Source organism: Coregonus lavaretus (genome assembly GCF_964263955.1).
Source record: "Coregonus lavaretus genome assembly, chromosome: 3".
NCBI lineage: Eukaryota > Metazoa > Chordata > Actinopteri > Salmoniformes > Salmonidae > Coregonus > Coregonus lavaretus.
The window spans coordinates 891,078-911,350 of NC_139990.1; the positions used below are offsets into that span (position 1 = coordinate 891,078).

At 47.5% G+C, this 20,273-nt stretch overlaps 1 protein-coding gene across 1 annotated transcript in view; it reads right to left on the bottom strand.

Annotated features, from left to right (window-relative positions):
* Nucleotides 1–1,017: 1,017 nt before the first annotated feature.
* The window catches only part of LOC311126972 (zinc finger protein 40-like), a 39,151-nt gene continuing 19,895 nt past the window's right edge, over nt 1,018–20,273 (bottom strand). The window contains exons 3-8 of the mRNA XM_084158697.1: nt 14,039–19,863; nt 13,728–13,864; nt 13,433–13,608; nt 7,172–7,270; nt 4,652–5,184; nt 1,018–3,135 (exon numbers count right to left, since the gene is read on the bottom strand). Of these exons, the coding sequence (XP_084014823.1) occupies nt 1,684–3,135; nt 4,652–5,184; nt 7,172–7,270; nt 13,433–13,608; nt 13,728–13,864; nt 14,039–19,384 (7,743 nt within the window). The 5' untranslated portion in view covers nt 19,385–19,863 and the 3' untranslated portion in view covers nt 1,018–1,683. The remainder of the gene's footprint in view (nt 3,136–4,651; nt 5,185–7,171; nt 7,271–13,432; nt 13,609–13,727; nt 13,865–14,038; nt 19,864–20,273) is intronic.

Genomic DNA, 20,273 nt, shown 5'->3' on the forward strand with positions numbered 1-20,273 from the left:
AACAGACACATCTCAACATCAACTGTTCAGAGGAGACTGTGTGAATCAGGCCTTCATGGTCGAATTGCTGCAAAGAAACCACTACTAAAGGACACCAATAAGAAGAAGAGACTTGCTTGGGTCAAGAAACACGAGCAATGGACATTAGACCGGTGGAAATCTGTCCTTTGATCTGATGAGTCCAAATTTGAGATTTTTGGTTCCAACTGCCGTGTCTTTGATACGCAGAGTAGGTGACCGGATGATCTCCGCATGTGTGGTTCCCACCGTGAAGCATGGAGGTGGTGTGATGGTTTGGGGGTGCTTTGCTGGTGACACTGTCAGTGATTTATTTAGAATTCAAGGCACACTTAACCAGCATGGCTACCACAGCATTCTGCCACGATACGCCATCCCATCTGGTTTGCGCTTAGTGGGACTATCATTTGTTTTTCAACAGGACAATGACCCAACACACCTCCAGGCTGTGTAAGGGCTATTTTACCAAGAAGGAGAGTGATGGAGTGCTGCATCAGATGACCTGGCCTCCACAATCACCCGACCTCAACCCAATTGAGATGGTTTGGGATGAGTTGGACCGCAGAGTGAAGGAAAGACTGTTGGAAAAGCATCCTCATGAAGCTGGTTGAGAGACTGCCAAGAGTGTGCAAAGCTGTCATCAAGGCAAAGGGTGGCTACTTTGAAGAATCTAAAATATATTCTGATTTGTTGAACACTTTTTTAGTTACTACATGATTCCATATGTGCTATTCTACAATGTAGAAAATAGTAAAAATAAAGAAAACCCCTTGAATGAGTAGGTGTGTCCAAACCTTTGACTATTTAAAGTCCTGTTCTCAGTGTAGATTAAAGTAATGTAGATGGGAGATTAAAGGGAAAAATGCATTGAACTCTTGTTCATCATCTAAACATAATTATATTTTTTGTACATTTTTCCCAATTAAATTTTTATTTCATTGTATTAATTGTGGAAACATGTTAAGTGCATCGGAGACAAAAAACATGAGTACCCCTTCTACATTTGTAAACAAAGTTTTACTGATACAGTTGATAATAAGTGATACCGCAATGTAAAGCTACCATATTACACATACCTATGGACTTATGAACCATCATGGGCACTACATGGAATATACTGTAATAAATAGTTGAACACAACATCTGTACACAGAAACAATGCCCCAAATCCATAGAAATGTACTAGTACAAGACATTCATTTTTCCATAAATTTACAATTGACATTAAAATGTCCAAAATAAAAAACGGGCATCCTCCATTTTCTTATTTTTACTTCCATTTCATCGAAAATAAACACAAGCAACTACTGAATTTGTAAGGTGTTGTTTACAGGTTCCTAAAACAAGCAACTCCAAAAAGGCACAATTGTTTATACAACATGTACAAAAAAGAAATTGTCTGGAGCTGACAAAAAAAGTTAAAAGATCATTATCATAATCATCAACGATTGCACATACAATATGAACGTCAGAAACTGTGCTTTGAACGGTGATTCGCAGAGAAACAAACCCACCCTGAAGTGTTTTCAGTCTTAGAAAGTGACAACCATTACAAAAAAAAAGAACATTGATAAGTAGCCTGGTAAACCAGATTGAACGTTGCGATCACCATTGTAAACTCAAAGCATTCAAGTCTGGTTTAACCAGGCTATTCAGTTGGGGGTTTCAGGTGGCGATGACCAGTCTGTCCTCATCATCGCTGGATGCTGAGTCATCATTGTAGTCTTCCGTCTCCTGCTGTCGTGAGAGCGTCGACTGCCTCCAAGGCATGACAGGCTCGCTGGCTCCCTCTGCTGGAGGATTCTCATCCCCCTCCAGACCCCCGTCAGCAGCTGGAGCAGGAGCTGGAGCTGGGGTGGGCTGTGGTAGCGATGTTGTCATCCTCTCTTTCTTTTCTGAAGTCTGTGTGTTATCAGAACCTCTGGAACCTCCAGAACCTGAGCTGCTGGGTCTGCTGTACGATGATGCCACTTCCTGTGCAGGACTTCCCCTCAGTGTGGCGGTGGTGGTGGGAGGGGATGCAGCAGACAGACAGCTGAATGAGGGTCCGGGTTCAGTCTGAGAGGAGGGCCGAGGGGCCCATGGGGCTCCTGGGGCCTCGAGGCTGCCCTGCCTCTCAAAGGGTCCGGGGAGGGGACTGAGGCCGGAGAGGGGGCTGAGGGAGGGGATGAGGGTGGGCATGGCGATGTTGAGGATCTGTAGGCCGGGGATGTGGGTGTGGTGGTGGGGGACTGTCCTGCTCTGGGAGGTGGGGGTGTGAGCCAGGACCTGCAGGCCCAAGGTGGCATTGAGCGTCAGGCCGTGTTGGGATAGCAGCTGGGTGGAGGTCAGGCCTTCCGAGCTGGTCAGGGTCAGAGTCTCCAGACCCATTGACTGCAGCGTATGGTGGGAGGCCCCGAGGGCCGGTAGACCAGTCACCTCCCCCAGCCCAGTCACCTGCCCCAGCCTAGTCACCTGCCCCAGCCCAGTCACCTCCCCCAGCCCAGTCACCTCCCCCAGCCCAGTCACCTGCCCCAGCCCAGTCACCTGCCCCAGCCCAGTCACCTGCCCCAGCCCAGTCACCTGCCCCAGCCCAGTCACCTGCCCCAGCCCAGTCAACTGCCCCAGCCCAGTCAACTGCCCCAGCCTAGTCACCTGCCCAAGCGGGAAGCATGGCATGATACTCCTGATGGGCTCCTGGACCACCAGAGGCTGGTTGGTGGGGGATGAGGAGCTCACCATACCATCAGGCTCGGGGGAGTTAGAGGAGTTGGGGAATGGGAGGGGGCTGGTGTTCCGGTGTATAACGCTCACGGCGGGGATGGTGAGCTGGACAGGGCCGGCCTGGATGGGCACGAAGGTGGAGTAGGCTGCCAAGCCAGCGGGAACCAGCTGGATGCCCCCCACGGGGACCATGCTGTAGGGGGAGTGTGAGGGCTGCTGGGAGTGCAGAGGCAGGTGGCTGAAGAGGTGGGTGTGGGTCCCCTGTGTGGCCCCTGGCCCTTGGGTCGGGCCCTGGGAGGGAAAGTGCAAGGGGCTGTAGGAGGATGTCTGGAGGCCATAGGAGGTCGTCTGAGTGCTGACATCTGTCCCGACAGGGACACCTGGGTCACTCACTGGCAGGGCCAAAGTGCCATCCTGGGAAAGAGCAAAATTGAATAAAAACAAGTAATTATGACTTTTACCTACTGCACGTTTGATCACTGGAAACAGGACCAACACTGAACATACTCTTCATGTCTTTTCACAGGACTCAGTATAAAGACATGAAGATGATACTCTACATTACCAAAAGTATGTGGACACCTGCTCGTCAAACATCTCATTCCAAAATCATGGGCATTAATATGGAGTTGGTAACCCTCTTTGCTGCTATAACAGCCTCCACTCTTCTGGGAAGGCTTTACACTAGATGTTGGAATATTGCTACGGGGACTTGCTTCCATTCAGCCACAAGAGCATTAGTGAGGTCGGGCACTGATGTTGGGCGATTAGGCCTGGCTCGCAGTCGGCGTTCCTATTCATCCCAAAGGTGTTTGATGGGGTTGAGGTCAGGACTCTGTGCTGGGCAGTCAAGTTCTTCCACACCGATCTCGACAAACCATTTCTGTATGGACAGGAAAGGGCCATCCGCAAACTGTTGCCACAAAATTGGAAGCACAGAATCGTCTAGAATGTAATTGTACGCTGTAGCATTAAGATTTCCCTTCACTGGAACTAAGAGGCCCAGCCAGAACCATGAAAAACAGCCCCAGACCATTATTCCTCCTCCACCAAACTTTACAGTTGGCACTATGCATTGGGGCAGGTAGCATTCTCTGTTGGACTGCCAGATGGTGAAGCAGGATCACTCCAGAGAACGCGTTTACACTGTTCCAGAGTCCAATGGCGGCGAGCTTTACACCACTCCAGCCGACACTTGGCATTGCGCATGGGGATCTTAGGCTTGTGTGCGGCTGCTCGGCCATAGAAACCAGTTTCATTAAGCTCCTGACGAACAGTTGTTGTGCTGGCATTGTTTCCAGAGGCAGTTTGGAACTCGGTAGTGAGTGTTGCAACTGAGGACAGACGATTTTTACGCGCTACGCGCTTCAGCACTCGGCGGTCCTGTTCTGTGAGCTTGTGTGGCCTACCACTTTGTGGCTGAGCCGTTGTTGCTCCTAGACGTTTCCACTTCACAATAACAGCACTTACAGTTGACCGGGGCAGCTCTAGAAGGGCAGAAATATGACGAACTGACTTGTTGGAAAGGTGGCATCCTATGACGGTGCCAAGTTGAAAGTCACTGAGCTCTTCAGTAAGGCCATTCTACTGCCAATGTTTGTCTATGGAGATTGCATGGCTGTGTGCTCGATTTTATACACCTGTCAGCAACGGGTGTGGCTGAAATAGACGAATCCACTAATTTGAAGGGGTGTCCACATACTTTTGTATTTATAGTGTATGTGACTAGAAACAAGCCTTTCATCGAAAGCTGCCGATCAGAAATACATTCACCTTTTCAAGCATTCAGAGCAGCTTTGCTGAAGTGCCTCGCATAAGGGATTCATAGCAAGGGTATGGGTATGAAAGGGTATGAAAGCGCAGAGGGACAGGGATGGAGGGAGGGATGGAGAGAGAGAGGATGGGAGGTGGAGCACATGGTGGGGCTCACCTGGCTGAGCTTGGAGCAGCTCTTGCCCGGTGCGGGGGGGCTAGGGGGCACGTCAAAGTCAGGGTAGTCGACGGACATCTGCCTGCATGGCGAGACAGGGCTCATCATGGGCACCGACTCTGTGCCGGAGGTGTGGGGGGGCGGGGAGTAGGGCAGAGGGCCGGGGCTGGAGCAGCCTCCGGAGATGGACATCTGCTTGACCAGGGAGACGGGGCTTAGCATGGGCACGGATTCTGTGTCTGAGGCATCGTGGGAGTGGGAGTCGGAGGTAGGGGGCTGGTGGAGGGACAGGGGAGCTGGGTGGTGGTGGTGGATGGACAACTGGGCCAGAAGGGAGCTGGGAGGGAGCTCAGCCTGGAGGGAGGAGGGGATGTGCTGGGGGCTGGCCGAGACCGAGGGGTTGGTGGACAGGCCCGACTCAGCCTGGCTGTCATCCTCTTCCTCATGATCATCTTCGTTGTCATCGTCAGCAGCTTCGGAGTCCTCTCCGTCTGAATCTGGACGGTCTGTACTGCCCACCTGGCTACGGTCTCCTGGGGCAGAGAGATAGAGGGATCTTAGTATCCAAGACAGCGGTATATATATATATTAACCAACATTGATATGAGACAGCTGTGTCAATATGTTCAGATATTAATCAACATTGATATGAGACAGCGGTGTCAATATGTTCAGATATTAACCAACATTGATATGAGACAGCGGTGTCAATATGTTCAGATATTAACCAACATTGATCTGAGACAGCGTTGTCAATATGTTCAGATATTAAACAACATGATCTGAGACAGCTGTGTCAATATGTTCAGATATTAAACAACATTGATCTGAGACAGCGGTGTCAATATGTTCAGATATTAAACAACATTGATCTGAGACAGCGGTGTCAATATGTTCAGATATTAAACAACATGATCTGAGACAGCGGTGTCAGATATTAACCAACAGTCACGTGTGGGCTTCGAAAATCAGATATCTGGTACTGACTATATCCCTCCCCACAGTAAGAAAATCTGCCAAGGAATAGCATTAAGACTGAGTACATAATGAGTGTGTCCAAAATGTCACCCTATGCCCTATGTAGTGCACTATGTAGGAAATAGGGTGCCATTTGGGACGCACATAGCATTGGAGGAGTGGTGATTCACATTCACACCCTTACAGACCACCACAGGCCTTACAGACCACCACAGGCAGAAGGCAGAAGGATAAAAACACATATCCTCTCAGTAGCGGCCCGGGACCATAGAAAGCCTTTCAGCCTTGCTGTCTCTCTCCCTCTCTCGCTGTCACTCTCACTCGATCTATCGTTATCACTTCCTCTCTCTCTCTCCTTTCTCTCTCTCTATCTATCGTTATCTCTTCCTCTCTCCCTCCTTTCTCTCTCCCTCTGTCCATTTATGTAAAATTAGACACAGCAATTACCCCTCCCTAAATGCTGCCTGTGCATGCCGCCCACATGCACTCCCAGTTAAGAGGAGAACATACTGCATTTAGAATGTCTAATTAGGACCCTGGCAGTGACATCACAACACAGACCGTCACACTCAGCATTTCAAAGCGGTGTATAGTCATAATCAGGACAACTATCAAAAGGAAATTGGAAGGGCGATTCTGTTACTAGATTTATAAATTATAAAAATAAATTGGTCATTTAGCAGACGCTCTTATCCAGAGCGACTTACAGGAGCAATTAGGGTTAAGTGCCTTGCTCAAGGGCACATCGACAGGTTTTTCACCTAGTCGGCTCGGGGATTAGAACCAGCGACCTTTCGGTTACTGGCACAACGCTCTTAACCACTAAGCTACCTGCCGCCCTTTATTTATAGGAGTGAGAAGTGTTGGATTCAACCGATGATGACACATTGGGTTTCCGTTTGAGCATGAATGCGTCTTTGTGTGGTGTTATCCGTTTATACATACTGTAGGAGTCTGAAACCCACAGCATCTCTTCATTTAAAATCAAAATGACTGGGAAGACACTGAGTGTAACAGCCACCTCTTAATCAAAAGCTGTTTTATAAACCTTCCTAATCAAATTCACATTTTGTGTTATAAACAAAGGCTTAAATCCTAGTGTTAGTGCATCCCAGTGTAGCTAGGGAATCTGTGTGGATTAACAGATCTGACACTGAAAGTGAAAAAATCTAAAATATTACTACAAATCTGTAATATCCCTTTGACCTTAAAGAGGATTGTGTTTATTCATGTTTGCTTCTGCCCTCATTCACAGCTTACATTTACATTTACATTATTTAGCAGACGCTCTTATCCAGAGCGACTTACAGGAGCAATTAGGGTTAAGTGCCTTGCTCAAGGGCACATCGACAGATTTTTCACCTAGTTGGCTCGGGGATTAGAACCAGCGACCTTTCGGTTACTGGCACAACGCTCTTAACCACTAAAGCTACCTGCCGCCCGCTCTGATGAATTGGCTTTATAACAGTCATCCCAGCACACACGTCAGTAGGCCTGTGTGTATTACAACACAGTGGGTCAAATGCTGATAATGTGAAGTACCCGATTCTTCGGCATCCTGGTCCTCCAGTCCTTCAGACACACCCATCTCCATACACTTTTTACTGTGTGCCTTGGACTTCATATGCTTGGTCAGATTCCCTGTGGAGAAGAAATTCAAGTTCATTAGAAACATCGAATCAAAATAAAATACAATTTTAATTTGTCACATGGGCCGAATACAACTGGGGTAGACTTGAGCGTGAAATGCTTGCTTACGAGCCCTTCCCAATGATTTAAATTTTTACATTTTAGTCATTTAGCAGACGCTCTTATCCAGAGCGACTTACAGTTAATATATTAATAATATTAATGTAATATTTAATATGCCATTTAGCAGACGCTTTTATCCAAAGCGACTTACAGTCATGCGTGCATACATTCTATTTTTTTTGTGTATGGGTGGTCCCGGGGATCGAACCCACTACCTTGGCGTTACAAGCGCCGTGCTCTACCAGCTGAGCTACAGTTAGTGAGTGCATACATTTTTCATACTGGCCCCCCCATGGGAATCGAACCCACAACCCTGGAGTTGCAAGCGCCACGCTCCACCAACTGAGCTACAGGAGGCCCTATGATGCAGAGTTTAAAGACAATAATACTATTTGATTTGTAACATCAATGCATAGCAACAATATAAAATTAGATGCTCTTTCCAAGTCGAGGAGCACTCTGAAACGAAAACCTAAAATCACATAGTAACCATATACTTTACTGATAAGGGGTTTATTTAAAAAAAAAACATTTTGGAAGGCCACATAAGGTCTTACATAAGACTGAGAACACTTTCTGCATCCCAAATGGCACCCTATTCCCTTTATAGTGCACTACTTTTGACTAGGGCCCATAGAGCTCTGGTCAAAAGTAGTGCACTATATAGGGCCTAGAGCGCCATATGAGACACAGACACGGTCTGTGTAATGGTTGTTTTTTTTAAGGGGAAGTGAGATGATGTGCTGACACTGCGTAATGTTACTGTTCTGCAGTGTTGCGTGTGTAGATGGAATGGTGAATCATACTGCCTTTTATTAAGAGACAGAGAAAGAGACAAAGTCTTCAAAACCAACTTGGTTTCTAACAGGAACGAGATTAGAGTGAAACTCGGTTGTGTGCTATTGAAATTAAAAAGGGCTTTGAAATGTAGGAATTAAGTAATTAAGTGGAATATCTGCCCACATATGTAATTCTAAATTAATTATCCTTTAATTTCATTGAACTGTGCGTAATTGGGCTCACAATGAGTGTTTTCTTGCCCAACAAAATATCAACAGTGTTTTCAGTGCATATCGCCTATGACACCAAAGCAACAGCCTGTTGCTGCAGTCAGTTACTGGTGGATGATCAAATAAAAGTAAAAATAAGTTTAAAATAATGTTTATTAGTAGTTTATAATAATTTGTTTTCAGATATTACTGATTTATAAATCTGTAATAAACAGCTTTAAGCCATTAGTTATTGTAAACCAAAAGGTATATATTTAAGCAATAAGGCCAGAGGGGGTGTGGTATATGGCCAATATACCACGGCTAAGAGCTGTTCTTAGCACAACGCTATTTATTTTGGCATCCCGGCAAAATAAATAGTGGGTGTATGCCGTACCGATTGGCTCGCGTTCTATCCCAATTAAAACATGCCCAAAAAACTAGAGGCTATTATACGATAATTTGACATTACTGCATGTAAGTGTTGTCCTCAAACCACAACGCAATTTGAAGTATATACCACCCCGTTTCCAGTCAATATTTCATGCGGCTGACATGCAGTAATGTTAAATGATCGTATAATAGCCTATAGTTTTTTGGGCATGTTTTAATTGGGATAGAATGCGAGCCAATCGGTACGGCATACCCCCACTATTTATTTTGCCGGGACGTCGTACGGGGCCGTACCGCCTTACTTTCACCCCTGCCTTAATGTACACCTTAAGGTATATACCTTATTATAAACTGGGTGGTTAAAACCCTGAATGCTGATTGGCTGACAGCCGTGGTATATCAGACCGTATACCACAGGTATAACAAAACATTTATTTTTACTGCTCTAATTATGTTGGTAACCAGTTTATAATAGCAATAAGGCACCTCAGGGTTTTGTGGTATATAGCCAATATACCACGGCTAAGGGCTGTGTCCTTAGCCGTGGTAAGAACAGCCCTTAGCCGTGGTATATTGGCCATATACCACACCTCCTCGGGCCTTATTGCTTAAATATACCTTACATTTATGAAGGGTTTATAAGTGGGTTCATAATTAGGTTACAGTCAGATATATATAAAGTATGTGGACAGCCCTTTAAATTAGTGGATTCGGCTATTTTATACAACAGGTGTATAAAATCGAGCACACAGCCACGCAATCTCCATAGACAAACATTGGCAGTAGAATGGCTTTACTGACGAGTTCAGTGACTTTCAACGTGGCACCGTCACAGCATGCCAACTTTCCAACAAGTAAGTTCGTGAAATGCTGCCCTGCTAGAGCTGCCCCGGTCAACTGTAAGTGCTGTTATTGTGAAGTGGAAACGTCTAGGAGCAACAGCGGCTCAGCCGCGAAGTGGTAGACCACACAAGCTCACAGAACGGGACCGCCGAGTGCTGAAGCACATAGCGCGTAAATATCGTCCGTCCTCGGTTGCAACACTCACTACCAAGTTCCAAACTGCCTCTGGAAGCAACGTCAGCACAATAACTGTTTGTCGGGAGCTTCAAGAAATGGGTTTCCATGGCCGAGCAGCCGCACACAAGCCTAAGATCACCATGCACAATGCCAAGCGTCGGCTGGAGTGGTGTAAAGCTCGCCGCCATTGGACTCTGGAGCAGTGGAAAGGCGTTCTCTGGAGTGATGAATCACGCTTCACCATCTGGCAGTCCGACGGACTAATCTCGGTTTGGCAGATGCCAGGAGAACACAACTTGCCCCAATGTATAGTGCCAACTGTAAAGTTTGGTGGAGGAGGAATAATGGTCTGGGGCTGTATTTCATTGTTCGGGCTAGGCCCCTTAATTCCAGTAAAGGGAAATCTTAACTCTACAGCATACAATGACATTCTAGATGATGTGCTTCCAACTTTGTGTCAACAGTTTGGGGAAGGCCCTTTCCTGTTTCAACATGACAATGCCCCCGTTCACAAAGCAAGGTCCACACAGAAATGGTTGGTTGAGATCGGTGCGGAAGGATTGTCTTTCCAGAGAGACATCAAGGCCTGTAACATACTTTGTTTCACGGAAACATGGCTCTCTGGAGATATTCTGTCGAAATCGGTCCAGCCAGATGGGTTCTCAGTTCATCGCGCAGACAGGAATAAATATCTCTCCGGGAAGCAGAAGGGCGGAGGTGTGTGTTTCATGATTGACGACTCATGGTGTAATTGTAGTAACATACAGGAACTCAAGTCCTTCTGTTCACCCGACCTAGAATACCTCACAATCAAATGCCGACCGTATTATCTCCCAAGATAATTTTCTTCGGTTATAGTCACGGCCGTGTATATCCCCCCTCAAGCCGATACCACGACGGCCCTCAAAGAACTTCACTGGACTTTATACAAACTGGAAACCACATATCCTGAGGCTGCATTTATTGTAGCTGGGGATTTTAAGAAAGCAAATTTGAGGACTAGGCTGCCGAATTTCTATCAACATATTGACGGTTGTACTCGCACTGCTAAAATCCTCGACCATTGCTATTCGAACTTCCGGGATGATTATAAGGCCCTCCCCCGCCCTCCTTTCGGCAAATCTGACCACGACTCCATTTTTCTCCTCCCTTCCTATAGGCATAAACTCAAACAGGAAGTACCCGTGCTAAGGACTATTCAACGCTGGTCTGACCAATCGGAATCCACACTTCAAGATTGTTTTGATCACGTGGACTGGGATATGTTCCAGGTAGCTTGCGAAAATAATTTAGACGAATACACTGAAACGCTGACTGAGTTTATCAGGAAGTGTATAGGTGATGTTGTGCCAACTGTGACTATAAAAACCTACCCTACCAAGAAACCGTGGATAGATGGCAGCATTCGGGCAAAACTGAAAGCGCAAACCACCGCATTTAACCATGGCAAGGTGACTGGGAATATGGCAGAATACAAACAGTGTAGCTACTCACTCCGCAAGGCAATTAAACTGGCAAAACATCAGTATAGAGACAAAGTGGAGTCGCAATTAAACGGCTCAGACACGAGACGTATGTGGCAGGGTCAACAGACAATCATGGACTACAAAAGGAAAACCAGCCACGTCGCCGACACCGACGTCTCGCTTCCAGACAAGCTAAATAGCTTCTTCGCCCGCTTTGAGGATAACACAGTGCGTCCTCAGAGCATGCGCAGACCAGCTGGCTGGTGTGTTTACGGACATATTCAATCCCTCCCTTTCCCGTCTGCTGTTCCCACATGCTTCAAGATGGCCACCATTGTTCCTGTACCCAAGAAAGCAAAGGTAACTGAACTAAATGACTATCGCCCTGTAGCACTCACCTCTGTCATCATGAAGTGCTTTGAGAGACTAGTCAAGGATCATATCACCTCTACCTTACCTGTCACCCTAGACCCACTTCAATTTGTTTACCGCCCCAATAGATCCACAGACGATGCAATCGCCATCACACTGCACACTGCCCTATCCCATCTGGACAAGAGGAATACCTATGTAAGAATGCTGTTCATTGACTATAGCTCAGCATTCAACACCATAGTACCCTGCAAGCTCATCATTAAGCTCGAGGCCCTGGGTCTGAACCCCGCCCTGTGCAACTGGGTCCTGGACTTCCTGACGGGCCGCCCCCAGGTGGCGAAGGTAGGAAACAACATATCCACTTTGCTGATCCTCAACACTGGGGCCCCACAAGGGTGCATGCTCAGCCCCCTCCTGTACTCCCTGTTCACCCATGACTGCGTGGCCAAGCACGCCTCCAACTCAATCATCAAGACGACACAACAGTAGTAGGCTTGATTACGAACAATGACGAGACCGCCTACAAAGGAGATGATCGTGGACTTCAGGAAACAGTAGAGGGTGCACCCCACTATCCACATAGATGGGACCGCAGTGGAGAAGGTGGAAAGCTTCAAGTTCCTTGGCGTACACATCACTGACAAACTGAAATGGTCCACCCACGCAGACAGTGTGGTGAAGAAGGCGCAACAGAGCCTCTTCAACCTCAGGAGGCTGAAGAAATTTGGCTTGGCACCTAAAACCCTCACAAACCTTTACAGATGCACAATTGAGAGCATCCTGTCGGGCTGTATCACTGCCTGGTATGGCAACTGCACCGCCCGCAACCGCTGGGCTCTCCAGAGGGTGGTGCGGTCTGCCCAACGCATTACCGGGGGCAAACTACCCGCCTTCCAAGATACCTACAGCACCCGATGTCACAGGAAGGCCAAAAAGATAATCAAGGACATCAACCACCCGAGCCACTGCCTGTTCACCCCGCTATCATCCAGAAGGCGAGGTCAGTACAGGTGCATCAAAGCTGGGACCGAGAGAATGAAAAACAGCTTCTATCTCAAGGCCATCAGACCGTTAAATAGCCATCACTAGCACATTAGAGGCTGCAGCTGCCTATTGAAATCACTGGCCACTTTAAGAAATGGAACACTAGTCACTTTAATAATGTTTACATATCTTGCACTACTCATCTCATATGTATATACTGTATTCTATTCTATAATATTCTTCTGTATCTTAGTCCATGCTGCTCTGTCATTGCTTGTCCATATATGTATATATTCTTAAATTCCATTCCTTACTAGATTTGTGTGTATTTGGTATATGTTGTGAAATTGTTAGATATTACTTGTTAGATATTACTGCACTGTTGGAGCTAGAAGCGCAAGCATTTCGCTACACCCACAATAACATCTGCTAAACACGTGTTTTTTTTATTTCATTTGATTTGATTGGCCTGCAGAGACCTGACCTCAACCCCATCGAACACCTTTGGGATGAATTGGAACACCGACTGCAAGCCAGGCCTAATCGCCCAACATCAGTGTCCGACCTCACTAATGCTCTTGTGGCTGAATGGAAGCAAGTAACCCGCAGCACTGTTCCAACATCTAGTGGAAAGCCTTCCCAGAAGAGTGGAGGCTGTTATAGCAGCAAAGAGGGGGTTACCAACTCCATATTAATGCCCATGATTTCTGGAATGAGATGTTCGGGCGAGCAGGTGTCCACATACTTTTGGTAATGTACTGTAACAGCCATTGATTCATTTTATTATAAACCAGACCAACGCTACTGCTGCCGTCAGCACTGACCTTTAGTCTTGAAGGAGAAGTTGCAGTGGGTGCAGTGGTAGGGACGTATATCAGAGTGGGTGCGGATGTGTTTACGCAGCATGCTGGGCTTTTTGCAGCGGATCCCACACTCCTCACAGATATATTTACCACGACCCCGCCCACGCACATACATATACTCTTCGTTAGATTTGAATCTGCACGGTTGACAGAAGAGGTGAGAAACGATCAGTGCACAAAAACCTATTACAACTGAAATCCTTGCATTATTAAAAATCTAATTAGGGAAATATTTGTGTATGGCTGGGATACATACCCTCCATCAAATATCTTGACTCTCCGTGGCTCTAGTTTGGATGAGGATGAATCCTTGTCCGACTCACTGCTCAACTGAGTCTCAGGTTTCACTTTGCTGTTATTCTCAGTTGTTAGAGACTTCTGAGGCTTTAGGACCTAAAGGGAGTGAGTTGATTTGAGAAAATAGCTAGAAAGAAAAGATAATGTGATAACAAGCCCTTCACAAATTGCTATCATGGATCAATTATGGATAAAATTGATTGGATTAAGGGTTAGAACATTTAACACAGATAATTCTACAAATAAATGTGCAAAATGTTTGGTTCTAACCTTAGGCATGATGTCTTTCAGCTTGCTTGAATAGGCCAGGATGTCTGATTTCATACTTGTCGTTATGGCCTCTGTGTAGTGTATTTTCTTTGAGTTCTGCTTGGAGTTGAAGAGAGACATCACCACTTTGGTGGGCAGGCCCAGTGGGTTGGGGTTGTTGGGGCTCACTGCCCAGGTGGAGTAGGCCGAGATCTTCTGGTCCATCTGGGGAACATGCAGAGGCTTCCTCTTCATCAGGTAACACCAGGTGAAGGTGGTGGTAGTTTTCAGGCTGGGGAAAGACAGGCGGTGGCTGTCTCGTGTGTTGACCACAGATACAGATGAGGCCAGTTTCACCTGTCCATGGAAAGTTGAGGGCCTAATGGGAGACTTGGCGGGGGGCCATTTCTGTTCCTCGCTCTTGTCTTGAGGCTTCAGGGAGGCGTTCGCTGGCACCGAGGAGATGTGACTTCCTGGAGCGGTGGTTAATGCAAAGCTTGGCTGTTCCTGAGCAACTACAGTAGATGGTTCATCCTGTCCGGTGCTTTCAGGTGTCATAGTCTTGCAGTTATTAGGAGTCTGGACGTCCTTTTCACCCTCTGGTTTCTCGTGTTGCAGTGGCGGAGCCTCAGTTTCAATGGGACTGTCTGCTGGTTCAGTGGCGCACACCTGCCGGACTAACATTAGCTTCCGTTGCCTAGTCACCTCTGCCATCTTGGAGTTCAGGTAGTTGACTGACCTGCCGTCAGTGAGGCATGCGGCACCATGTTCATCCTTTGCTCGCTTCTGATGTTTTTCCATGGCGATGTCCAAGCTATTGGCAGGGGAGAGCATTCTCTTGCTTGAGGCAATGGGCTCCTGTTGTGGGCAGAGGGTCACAGCTGCCATTTTCTGGGTGCAGTGTAAGGAGCCCAGGGAGGGAGCTCTTTGAGTTTCCCCAATATGGTTCTGGGTATTGGAAACTAAACCGTGTTTTACTGCTGGAGGCCTGTCCTTGTTCATATCTGGTACAGTATTTGTGTCCGTATCTACAGCCTGAAGGTTGTAGAGGCTGCCTTTACTGGCCACAGAGGGTGAAGGGTGCATCTGCTCATGGGTTATCAGGATCTGTGGCAATTGGGGAGCACCTGGCTGGTTTTGAGAAGGTGGGTCGTTTTGTAGACCTACAGGCAATACTATCGATTTTGTCTTATTCCCTACAATCTGATGACACGGATGTGCCACATAGACATTGTGGAGAACATTTGAAGACTTTGAAACACTTTGCATCCGGTTGGCGATGGGTATTGTTATGACTGGCAAGGTTGTCTGAGTACCCTGTGTGAAAGAGTACGCTTTGCTTGATCTCAGAGCAGGACACTGCAGTTGGTACTTGGGCACAAAGCTTTTCTTGTCTTGAGAGTCAGCCGACTTGCTCTGGGCATCTTCTCGGCCGATCACGACATGAACCACAGATTGCTGTAGGTTTTGGCATGTCCGAACCCTCGATGTTAGGTGCCAAGGGTGCGGAAGACCATGAACTTGAGGCAGTTGACTTTGGGTGCCCAGGTTAATGCTTTGCACCATTTTTTCATTGTGCTGCAAGAGAGTTTCTCCAGAATTCTCCAAAATAAAAGGTTGGGCAATGGGAGGATTGTTGGCAGTCTGTTGCATATGTTGAGGCCTCTGCTGCGATGTAGATAATACAGTGGGGAGCCTCTGGACAGCAATGGAATGCTTCCCGACATGTTGCCGACTCTCCGGCCCAATCTTTAAAGACATCTGGCGAACCAATGGCCCCCTTCGCCTTTCAATGAGCGGTACATGCGGAGACGAGGAGGTTTGAGCACTCTTTGGCAGTTCCATTGGTGACATTGACCTGTTGGGTGGCAGAGACATGCTGGGAGACACACTGCCACAGTCGAAGGACTTGCTGCGATAGTCGCAAGAGATCTCCACTGAGGGTTGAGTGCAACGGATCTGTTCTGAGGCAGCACGTCTCATCATGCCAGGGACCCCCAGGGTGTTGAACGCTATTGGTAGCCCTTGAAGCTCAGAGATTTTGTTGACACATTCTCCTCTGGAGGGGCTCTCTGACCTGGATGGCTCGTCCCGGTCGAAGGAGGCTGAGACGCTGGAGCATCTTGAGAGGCTACTGTCCCTGCTGAGGCTACGAGACAGTGAGGACTCAAAGCTGGATTCTCCAGAGGAGTGCTCCATCTGAGCCAGACGAATTCTCTTCTTCTTGGGTGGAAGCTTCTCTGTGGGTAGCTTGGACAGGCTCTCACTCCTCTGGGGCCAGTTGAATGTATCTGCAGCCTTTTCCCCTTGCTCAGTGCTATGACCATCATGCTCCCGATCAGGTTCCTCTGTGACCAGGATTTCAGGAATGTTGTTTTGGCGAACCAGGCGAGACTGCTGGACAGCAGCGCAGCTCTCAGCCACTGCAGCTAATGTGCGGTCGACACGGTTTCCCATCCCTCCCTGGTCGGCACATTTAGGTGTGGACATCTTTTCATGGTAGCTCTCTAATGAAAGATTGGCTGTAGCGTCGGCCTTAGTTTTTCCTGTGCTATGGCCATCTTTGTCCATGAAATCAACAGGAGAGGCTCGGTCTATAGATTCAGAGGTCTCAAATGAATTGGGCCTGCTTAGAGAGTTGGTGTGTCTGATAACTGATGTACCGCTGCCTTGCCTCTGAAGGTCGCCTCTCTCTTTACCAGAGGTGTTAACCTGGGTTTCTCTGATCGGTGACAGTCTTGATTCTGTTGCATCTGTACCTCTTGCTACTAGCTGAATTTGAGGTATTTGCGGTGGGTTGCTTTTAGGCAGTAGATCAACCATGATAGAGTGCTGAGAAAATGGCCGACCTGAACTGGCTGTTGATAGTTGGCAAGAATCAAAACTGACAGAGCATGGGGGATTGGTGTCAGTTGGTGATTGGTCATCATCGTCACCAACACTCTTCATTTTCCTTCTTTTTCTAATTGATTGCTGTTGGTCCATTATACCTGAAATACCTGTTGTTCTGGGGAGTGATGGCTGTTGCATGCCACGCTGAAAAACATCCAGCTCAGTCTCTCTGACAGACACCAGTTTGTTTTTCGGACCATGAAGCTCTGAACAATAGAATTTCTTGTGATTTTCAAAGTTTTCTAGTTTTCGGTATCGGTTACGACAGGTCTCACACTCATACATTGTGCCTTTGCTCTGCTGAGGCTTTCGGTTTGGGTCTCGTGCATGCTCAAAAGACCTGCTCCTTTGCATTATCTCAGTGGAAACGCTAGAACCATGGTAACCTTCGTCCATGGAACGGACTGAGGTAAGGACCTCACTTGTGGAGAAATCCTCCACTGCTACTTGCCGTACAAGGGTACGAGAATGTATTGCTGGATTTGGGATAGAGGGGGCAGATGAAAACACATCATCGTTTAAGGAACTAATTTTGTCATCAAAAGACTGGCAGATCCGTAGTAGGTGGGGTTGTTGGTTAACGTTTGGTGGAAGACCCGAGTGCCCTGGGGTTGTGGGCATAGAATTACTTCTTGTTATTGGTAAACAGTCCATTGGTGGATACTGATTGGGTACAGATAGAAGAAATAATGGCTTAGAGTTTTCTGTGGGGGTGAATGGGGACTTGGGTATGTCTGAGCTGGAACTTGACCTTCTCGCCATTGGTTTAAGGTCAAACTGAAAAGAGTCTTTAAATATATAAGATTTAGGGGAGTCTATGCTACCTCTCCTGGAAAGAGAAGTCCTTCTTGGTTTGACACTGTCCAGCTGTTTGTCGTCAACCACTGCCTCATTGTCCGATATTAACTTTGAGATCCGCTCCTCGAGAGAGAGTGCTTTTGTTTCTAACGGTGGACGCATTTGTCCTTGCACAACATGTGGCTTCTCCACGGAAGCCACATTCATAACAGTGGCAACCACTGCAGGGAGATTAGGAAGTGCATTCTTGGTGACATCCATGTCTGTTGGTGGGGTTAGCTTCACAAAGGGACTCGGGGGACTCATGGCCTGGTCTGCACTTTCAGAACGTGAGAAGTACCCAGAGTCTGTGCTTCCTAAACTGCGGGGACTAAGCAGACACTTGCCCTGCTGCTGCTGAGAAAAGTCTGTGGCCTGCTGCCTCTGAAGCTGACCATGTCCGCCTCCTGGTGGGGACCTACACTGCTGATCCTCATCCTCACTTCCTGCATCCTGCAGGGGGCTTGTGCAATCCACCTCTTTCAAGGACGATAGGACGGTGATGCTTGATCTCAGATGTGCCGTTTGGAAGTCCCTTTGCCTTTGGGCAGTGGCCTGCTCAGGGGTAGAGTCTGTGACTCTTGGACTGTCCGCCCGCTGAGGCGAGACATTGACAGGATAGACGACTACTTTCGGGAGGCCAGCTGTCCCTTTGGACTCGTAGCCCCTCTGACTCGTCGTTGGTTTAAGCGTTTCAAAAACAGCCGATGGGTCCCCTTCATCCCCGTGGTTGCCTTGTGTTGTGCCTGCACTCTGCAAACTGCTCTCAGAGAACGCTGCAACACTGCTTTGTGACGAGTCAGGGTCCGGGTCCGCTGTGCTACTTCCCTCGTCACTGTCCCCGCTTTCCTCTACATCTGAATGTGTTCCGAGTGCTTTGTCAGACTCCACGGAGAGGGACCCACTTCCAGAGTCAGAACGTGTAACAAGCCCCAGTTTTATTGCGTGAGCATGGGATTTCTTATGCTTGTACAGATTGCTCTTGGTCTTGAATGAGAAGCCACATGTAACACATGGGTAGGGTCGCTCTCCTGTGTGGGACCTGATGTGCTTGAGGAGCACACTGGGCTTTGCACATGCCCGACTGCAGTATTCACACACATACTTCCCCTGCTTCTTAGGCTTCTGGTGCTTTGCGGAGATGCTACACATCTGTTCAAGACCAAAGTTCACAACTGTGGCCATCTGGACTTGGTTGTAACCAGGTGTAACAGGGACTTGAATGGTACTGGGGACACTGGCAGATAGGGACTGGCATGTGTGCACCACCGGTGGCTGGCTCTTGGGCAAGGAATTGGAGCCAGATGGAACAGGTGCATGAGTATGCATAGCGGAGGGCCCAGTACTGAAGCTCATTTGTAGGACAGGCTTTTCCCGGTTGCTGAAATACTGTGTAGCATGCTGCGAATTCTGCAAGGGAATAGCCTGGGTGGAGGACTGCATGGTGGTGTGGTTCTCTTGTTTCTTTACAAAGTAAGTCTGCATATGGCCAGGCTGAGTTTGGAGTCCAAAATGTACAGCTGGCATAGCATTCAATTCACTAATAAACTGGGCAGAAAGCGTTTGACTTGGTTTTCCAACAGATGTGACTGGAACATATTTTTTTCTTTCTGCCAAGGAGCTGAAGTCTGGTTCCATAGCCTTGAGCAAGACCTCAAGTGGAGCGCTGGCATGGTAAGAAGATTCACCTTCACAGCCCGTTTCGCCGCTCTTACTGTCTTTGAGCTGTTCAGATTCCCCAACACCAGAGGCAGACCCCTCTTTACCACTGTCCGGATGAAGAGACGTTGAGGAAGACACTTCCCTCTGCTTTAGCCTATCGTTGTCAATGGAGGATGTCACTCCCTCGGAGGATTCAGCAACAGGCTGGACGTACTCCGTATCTCTGTTCCGGCGTGGTGAGCTGGCGGGGTTCCGAGAGGGGCTGTCGGGGTAGGAGCAGGAGAGTGTGGCTTCCTTGGACAAGGTACCTTGGAGTGTTGCCACGGAGGTCTTGGACTGCAAGGGCTTCTTCACGGGAGATTTGGGTATTTTCTTCAGCTGGTTCTCTGTCACAACCTTTTTCCTCTTCAGTCCCTTTATGTTATCTGCACTTGTTCGACCACACTCATTGATCCCTGTGAAGCAAACAAAAGAGAAATTAGCATTAACATTGAAATAATATTAAAACCTTCCGATAAAGTTGATAGTTTCTTCAAAATGAAAGATATTCCCATATGCTATGAGGATCTTCCCTGAGAATAGACATCTTCCCTGAGAATAGACATGATTCACTGCATTGAGATTCACCAACCAGATAACAATCTGGCTTTGGTCTGTGTTAGAAGAAACCACCCTGCCAACTGTGCTACCAAGCATCAGTTTGTTGATCAATTGGAAGTGAAGTTGGTTAAGTTAACACTCCTCAATGCATGGAATTCCTCTCACATTTTTCTGACAGTTTCATCCAAAGAATTTAGTACGCAGGCATATTCCTAGTTTATTTTTATCTTGCACAAAATATTCAGAGCATGATAATCAATTAGGG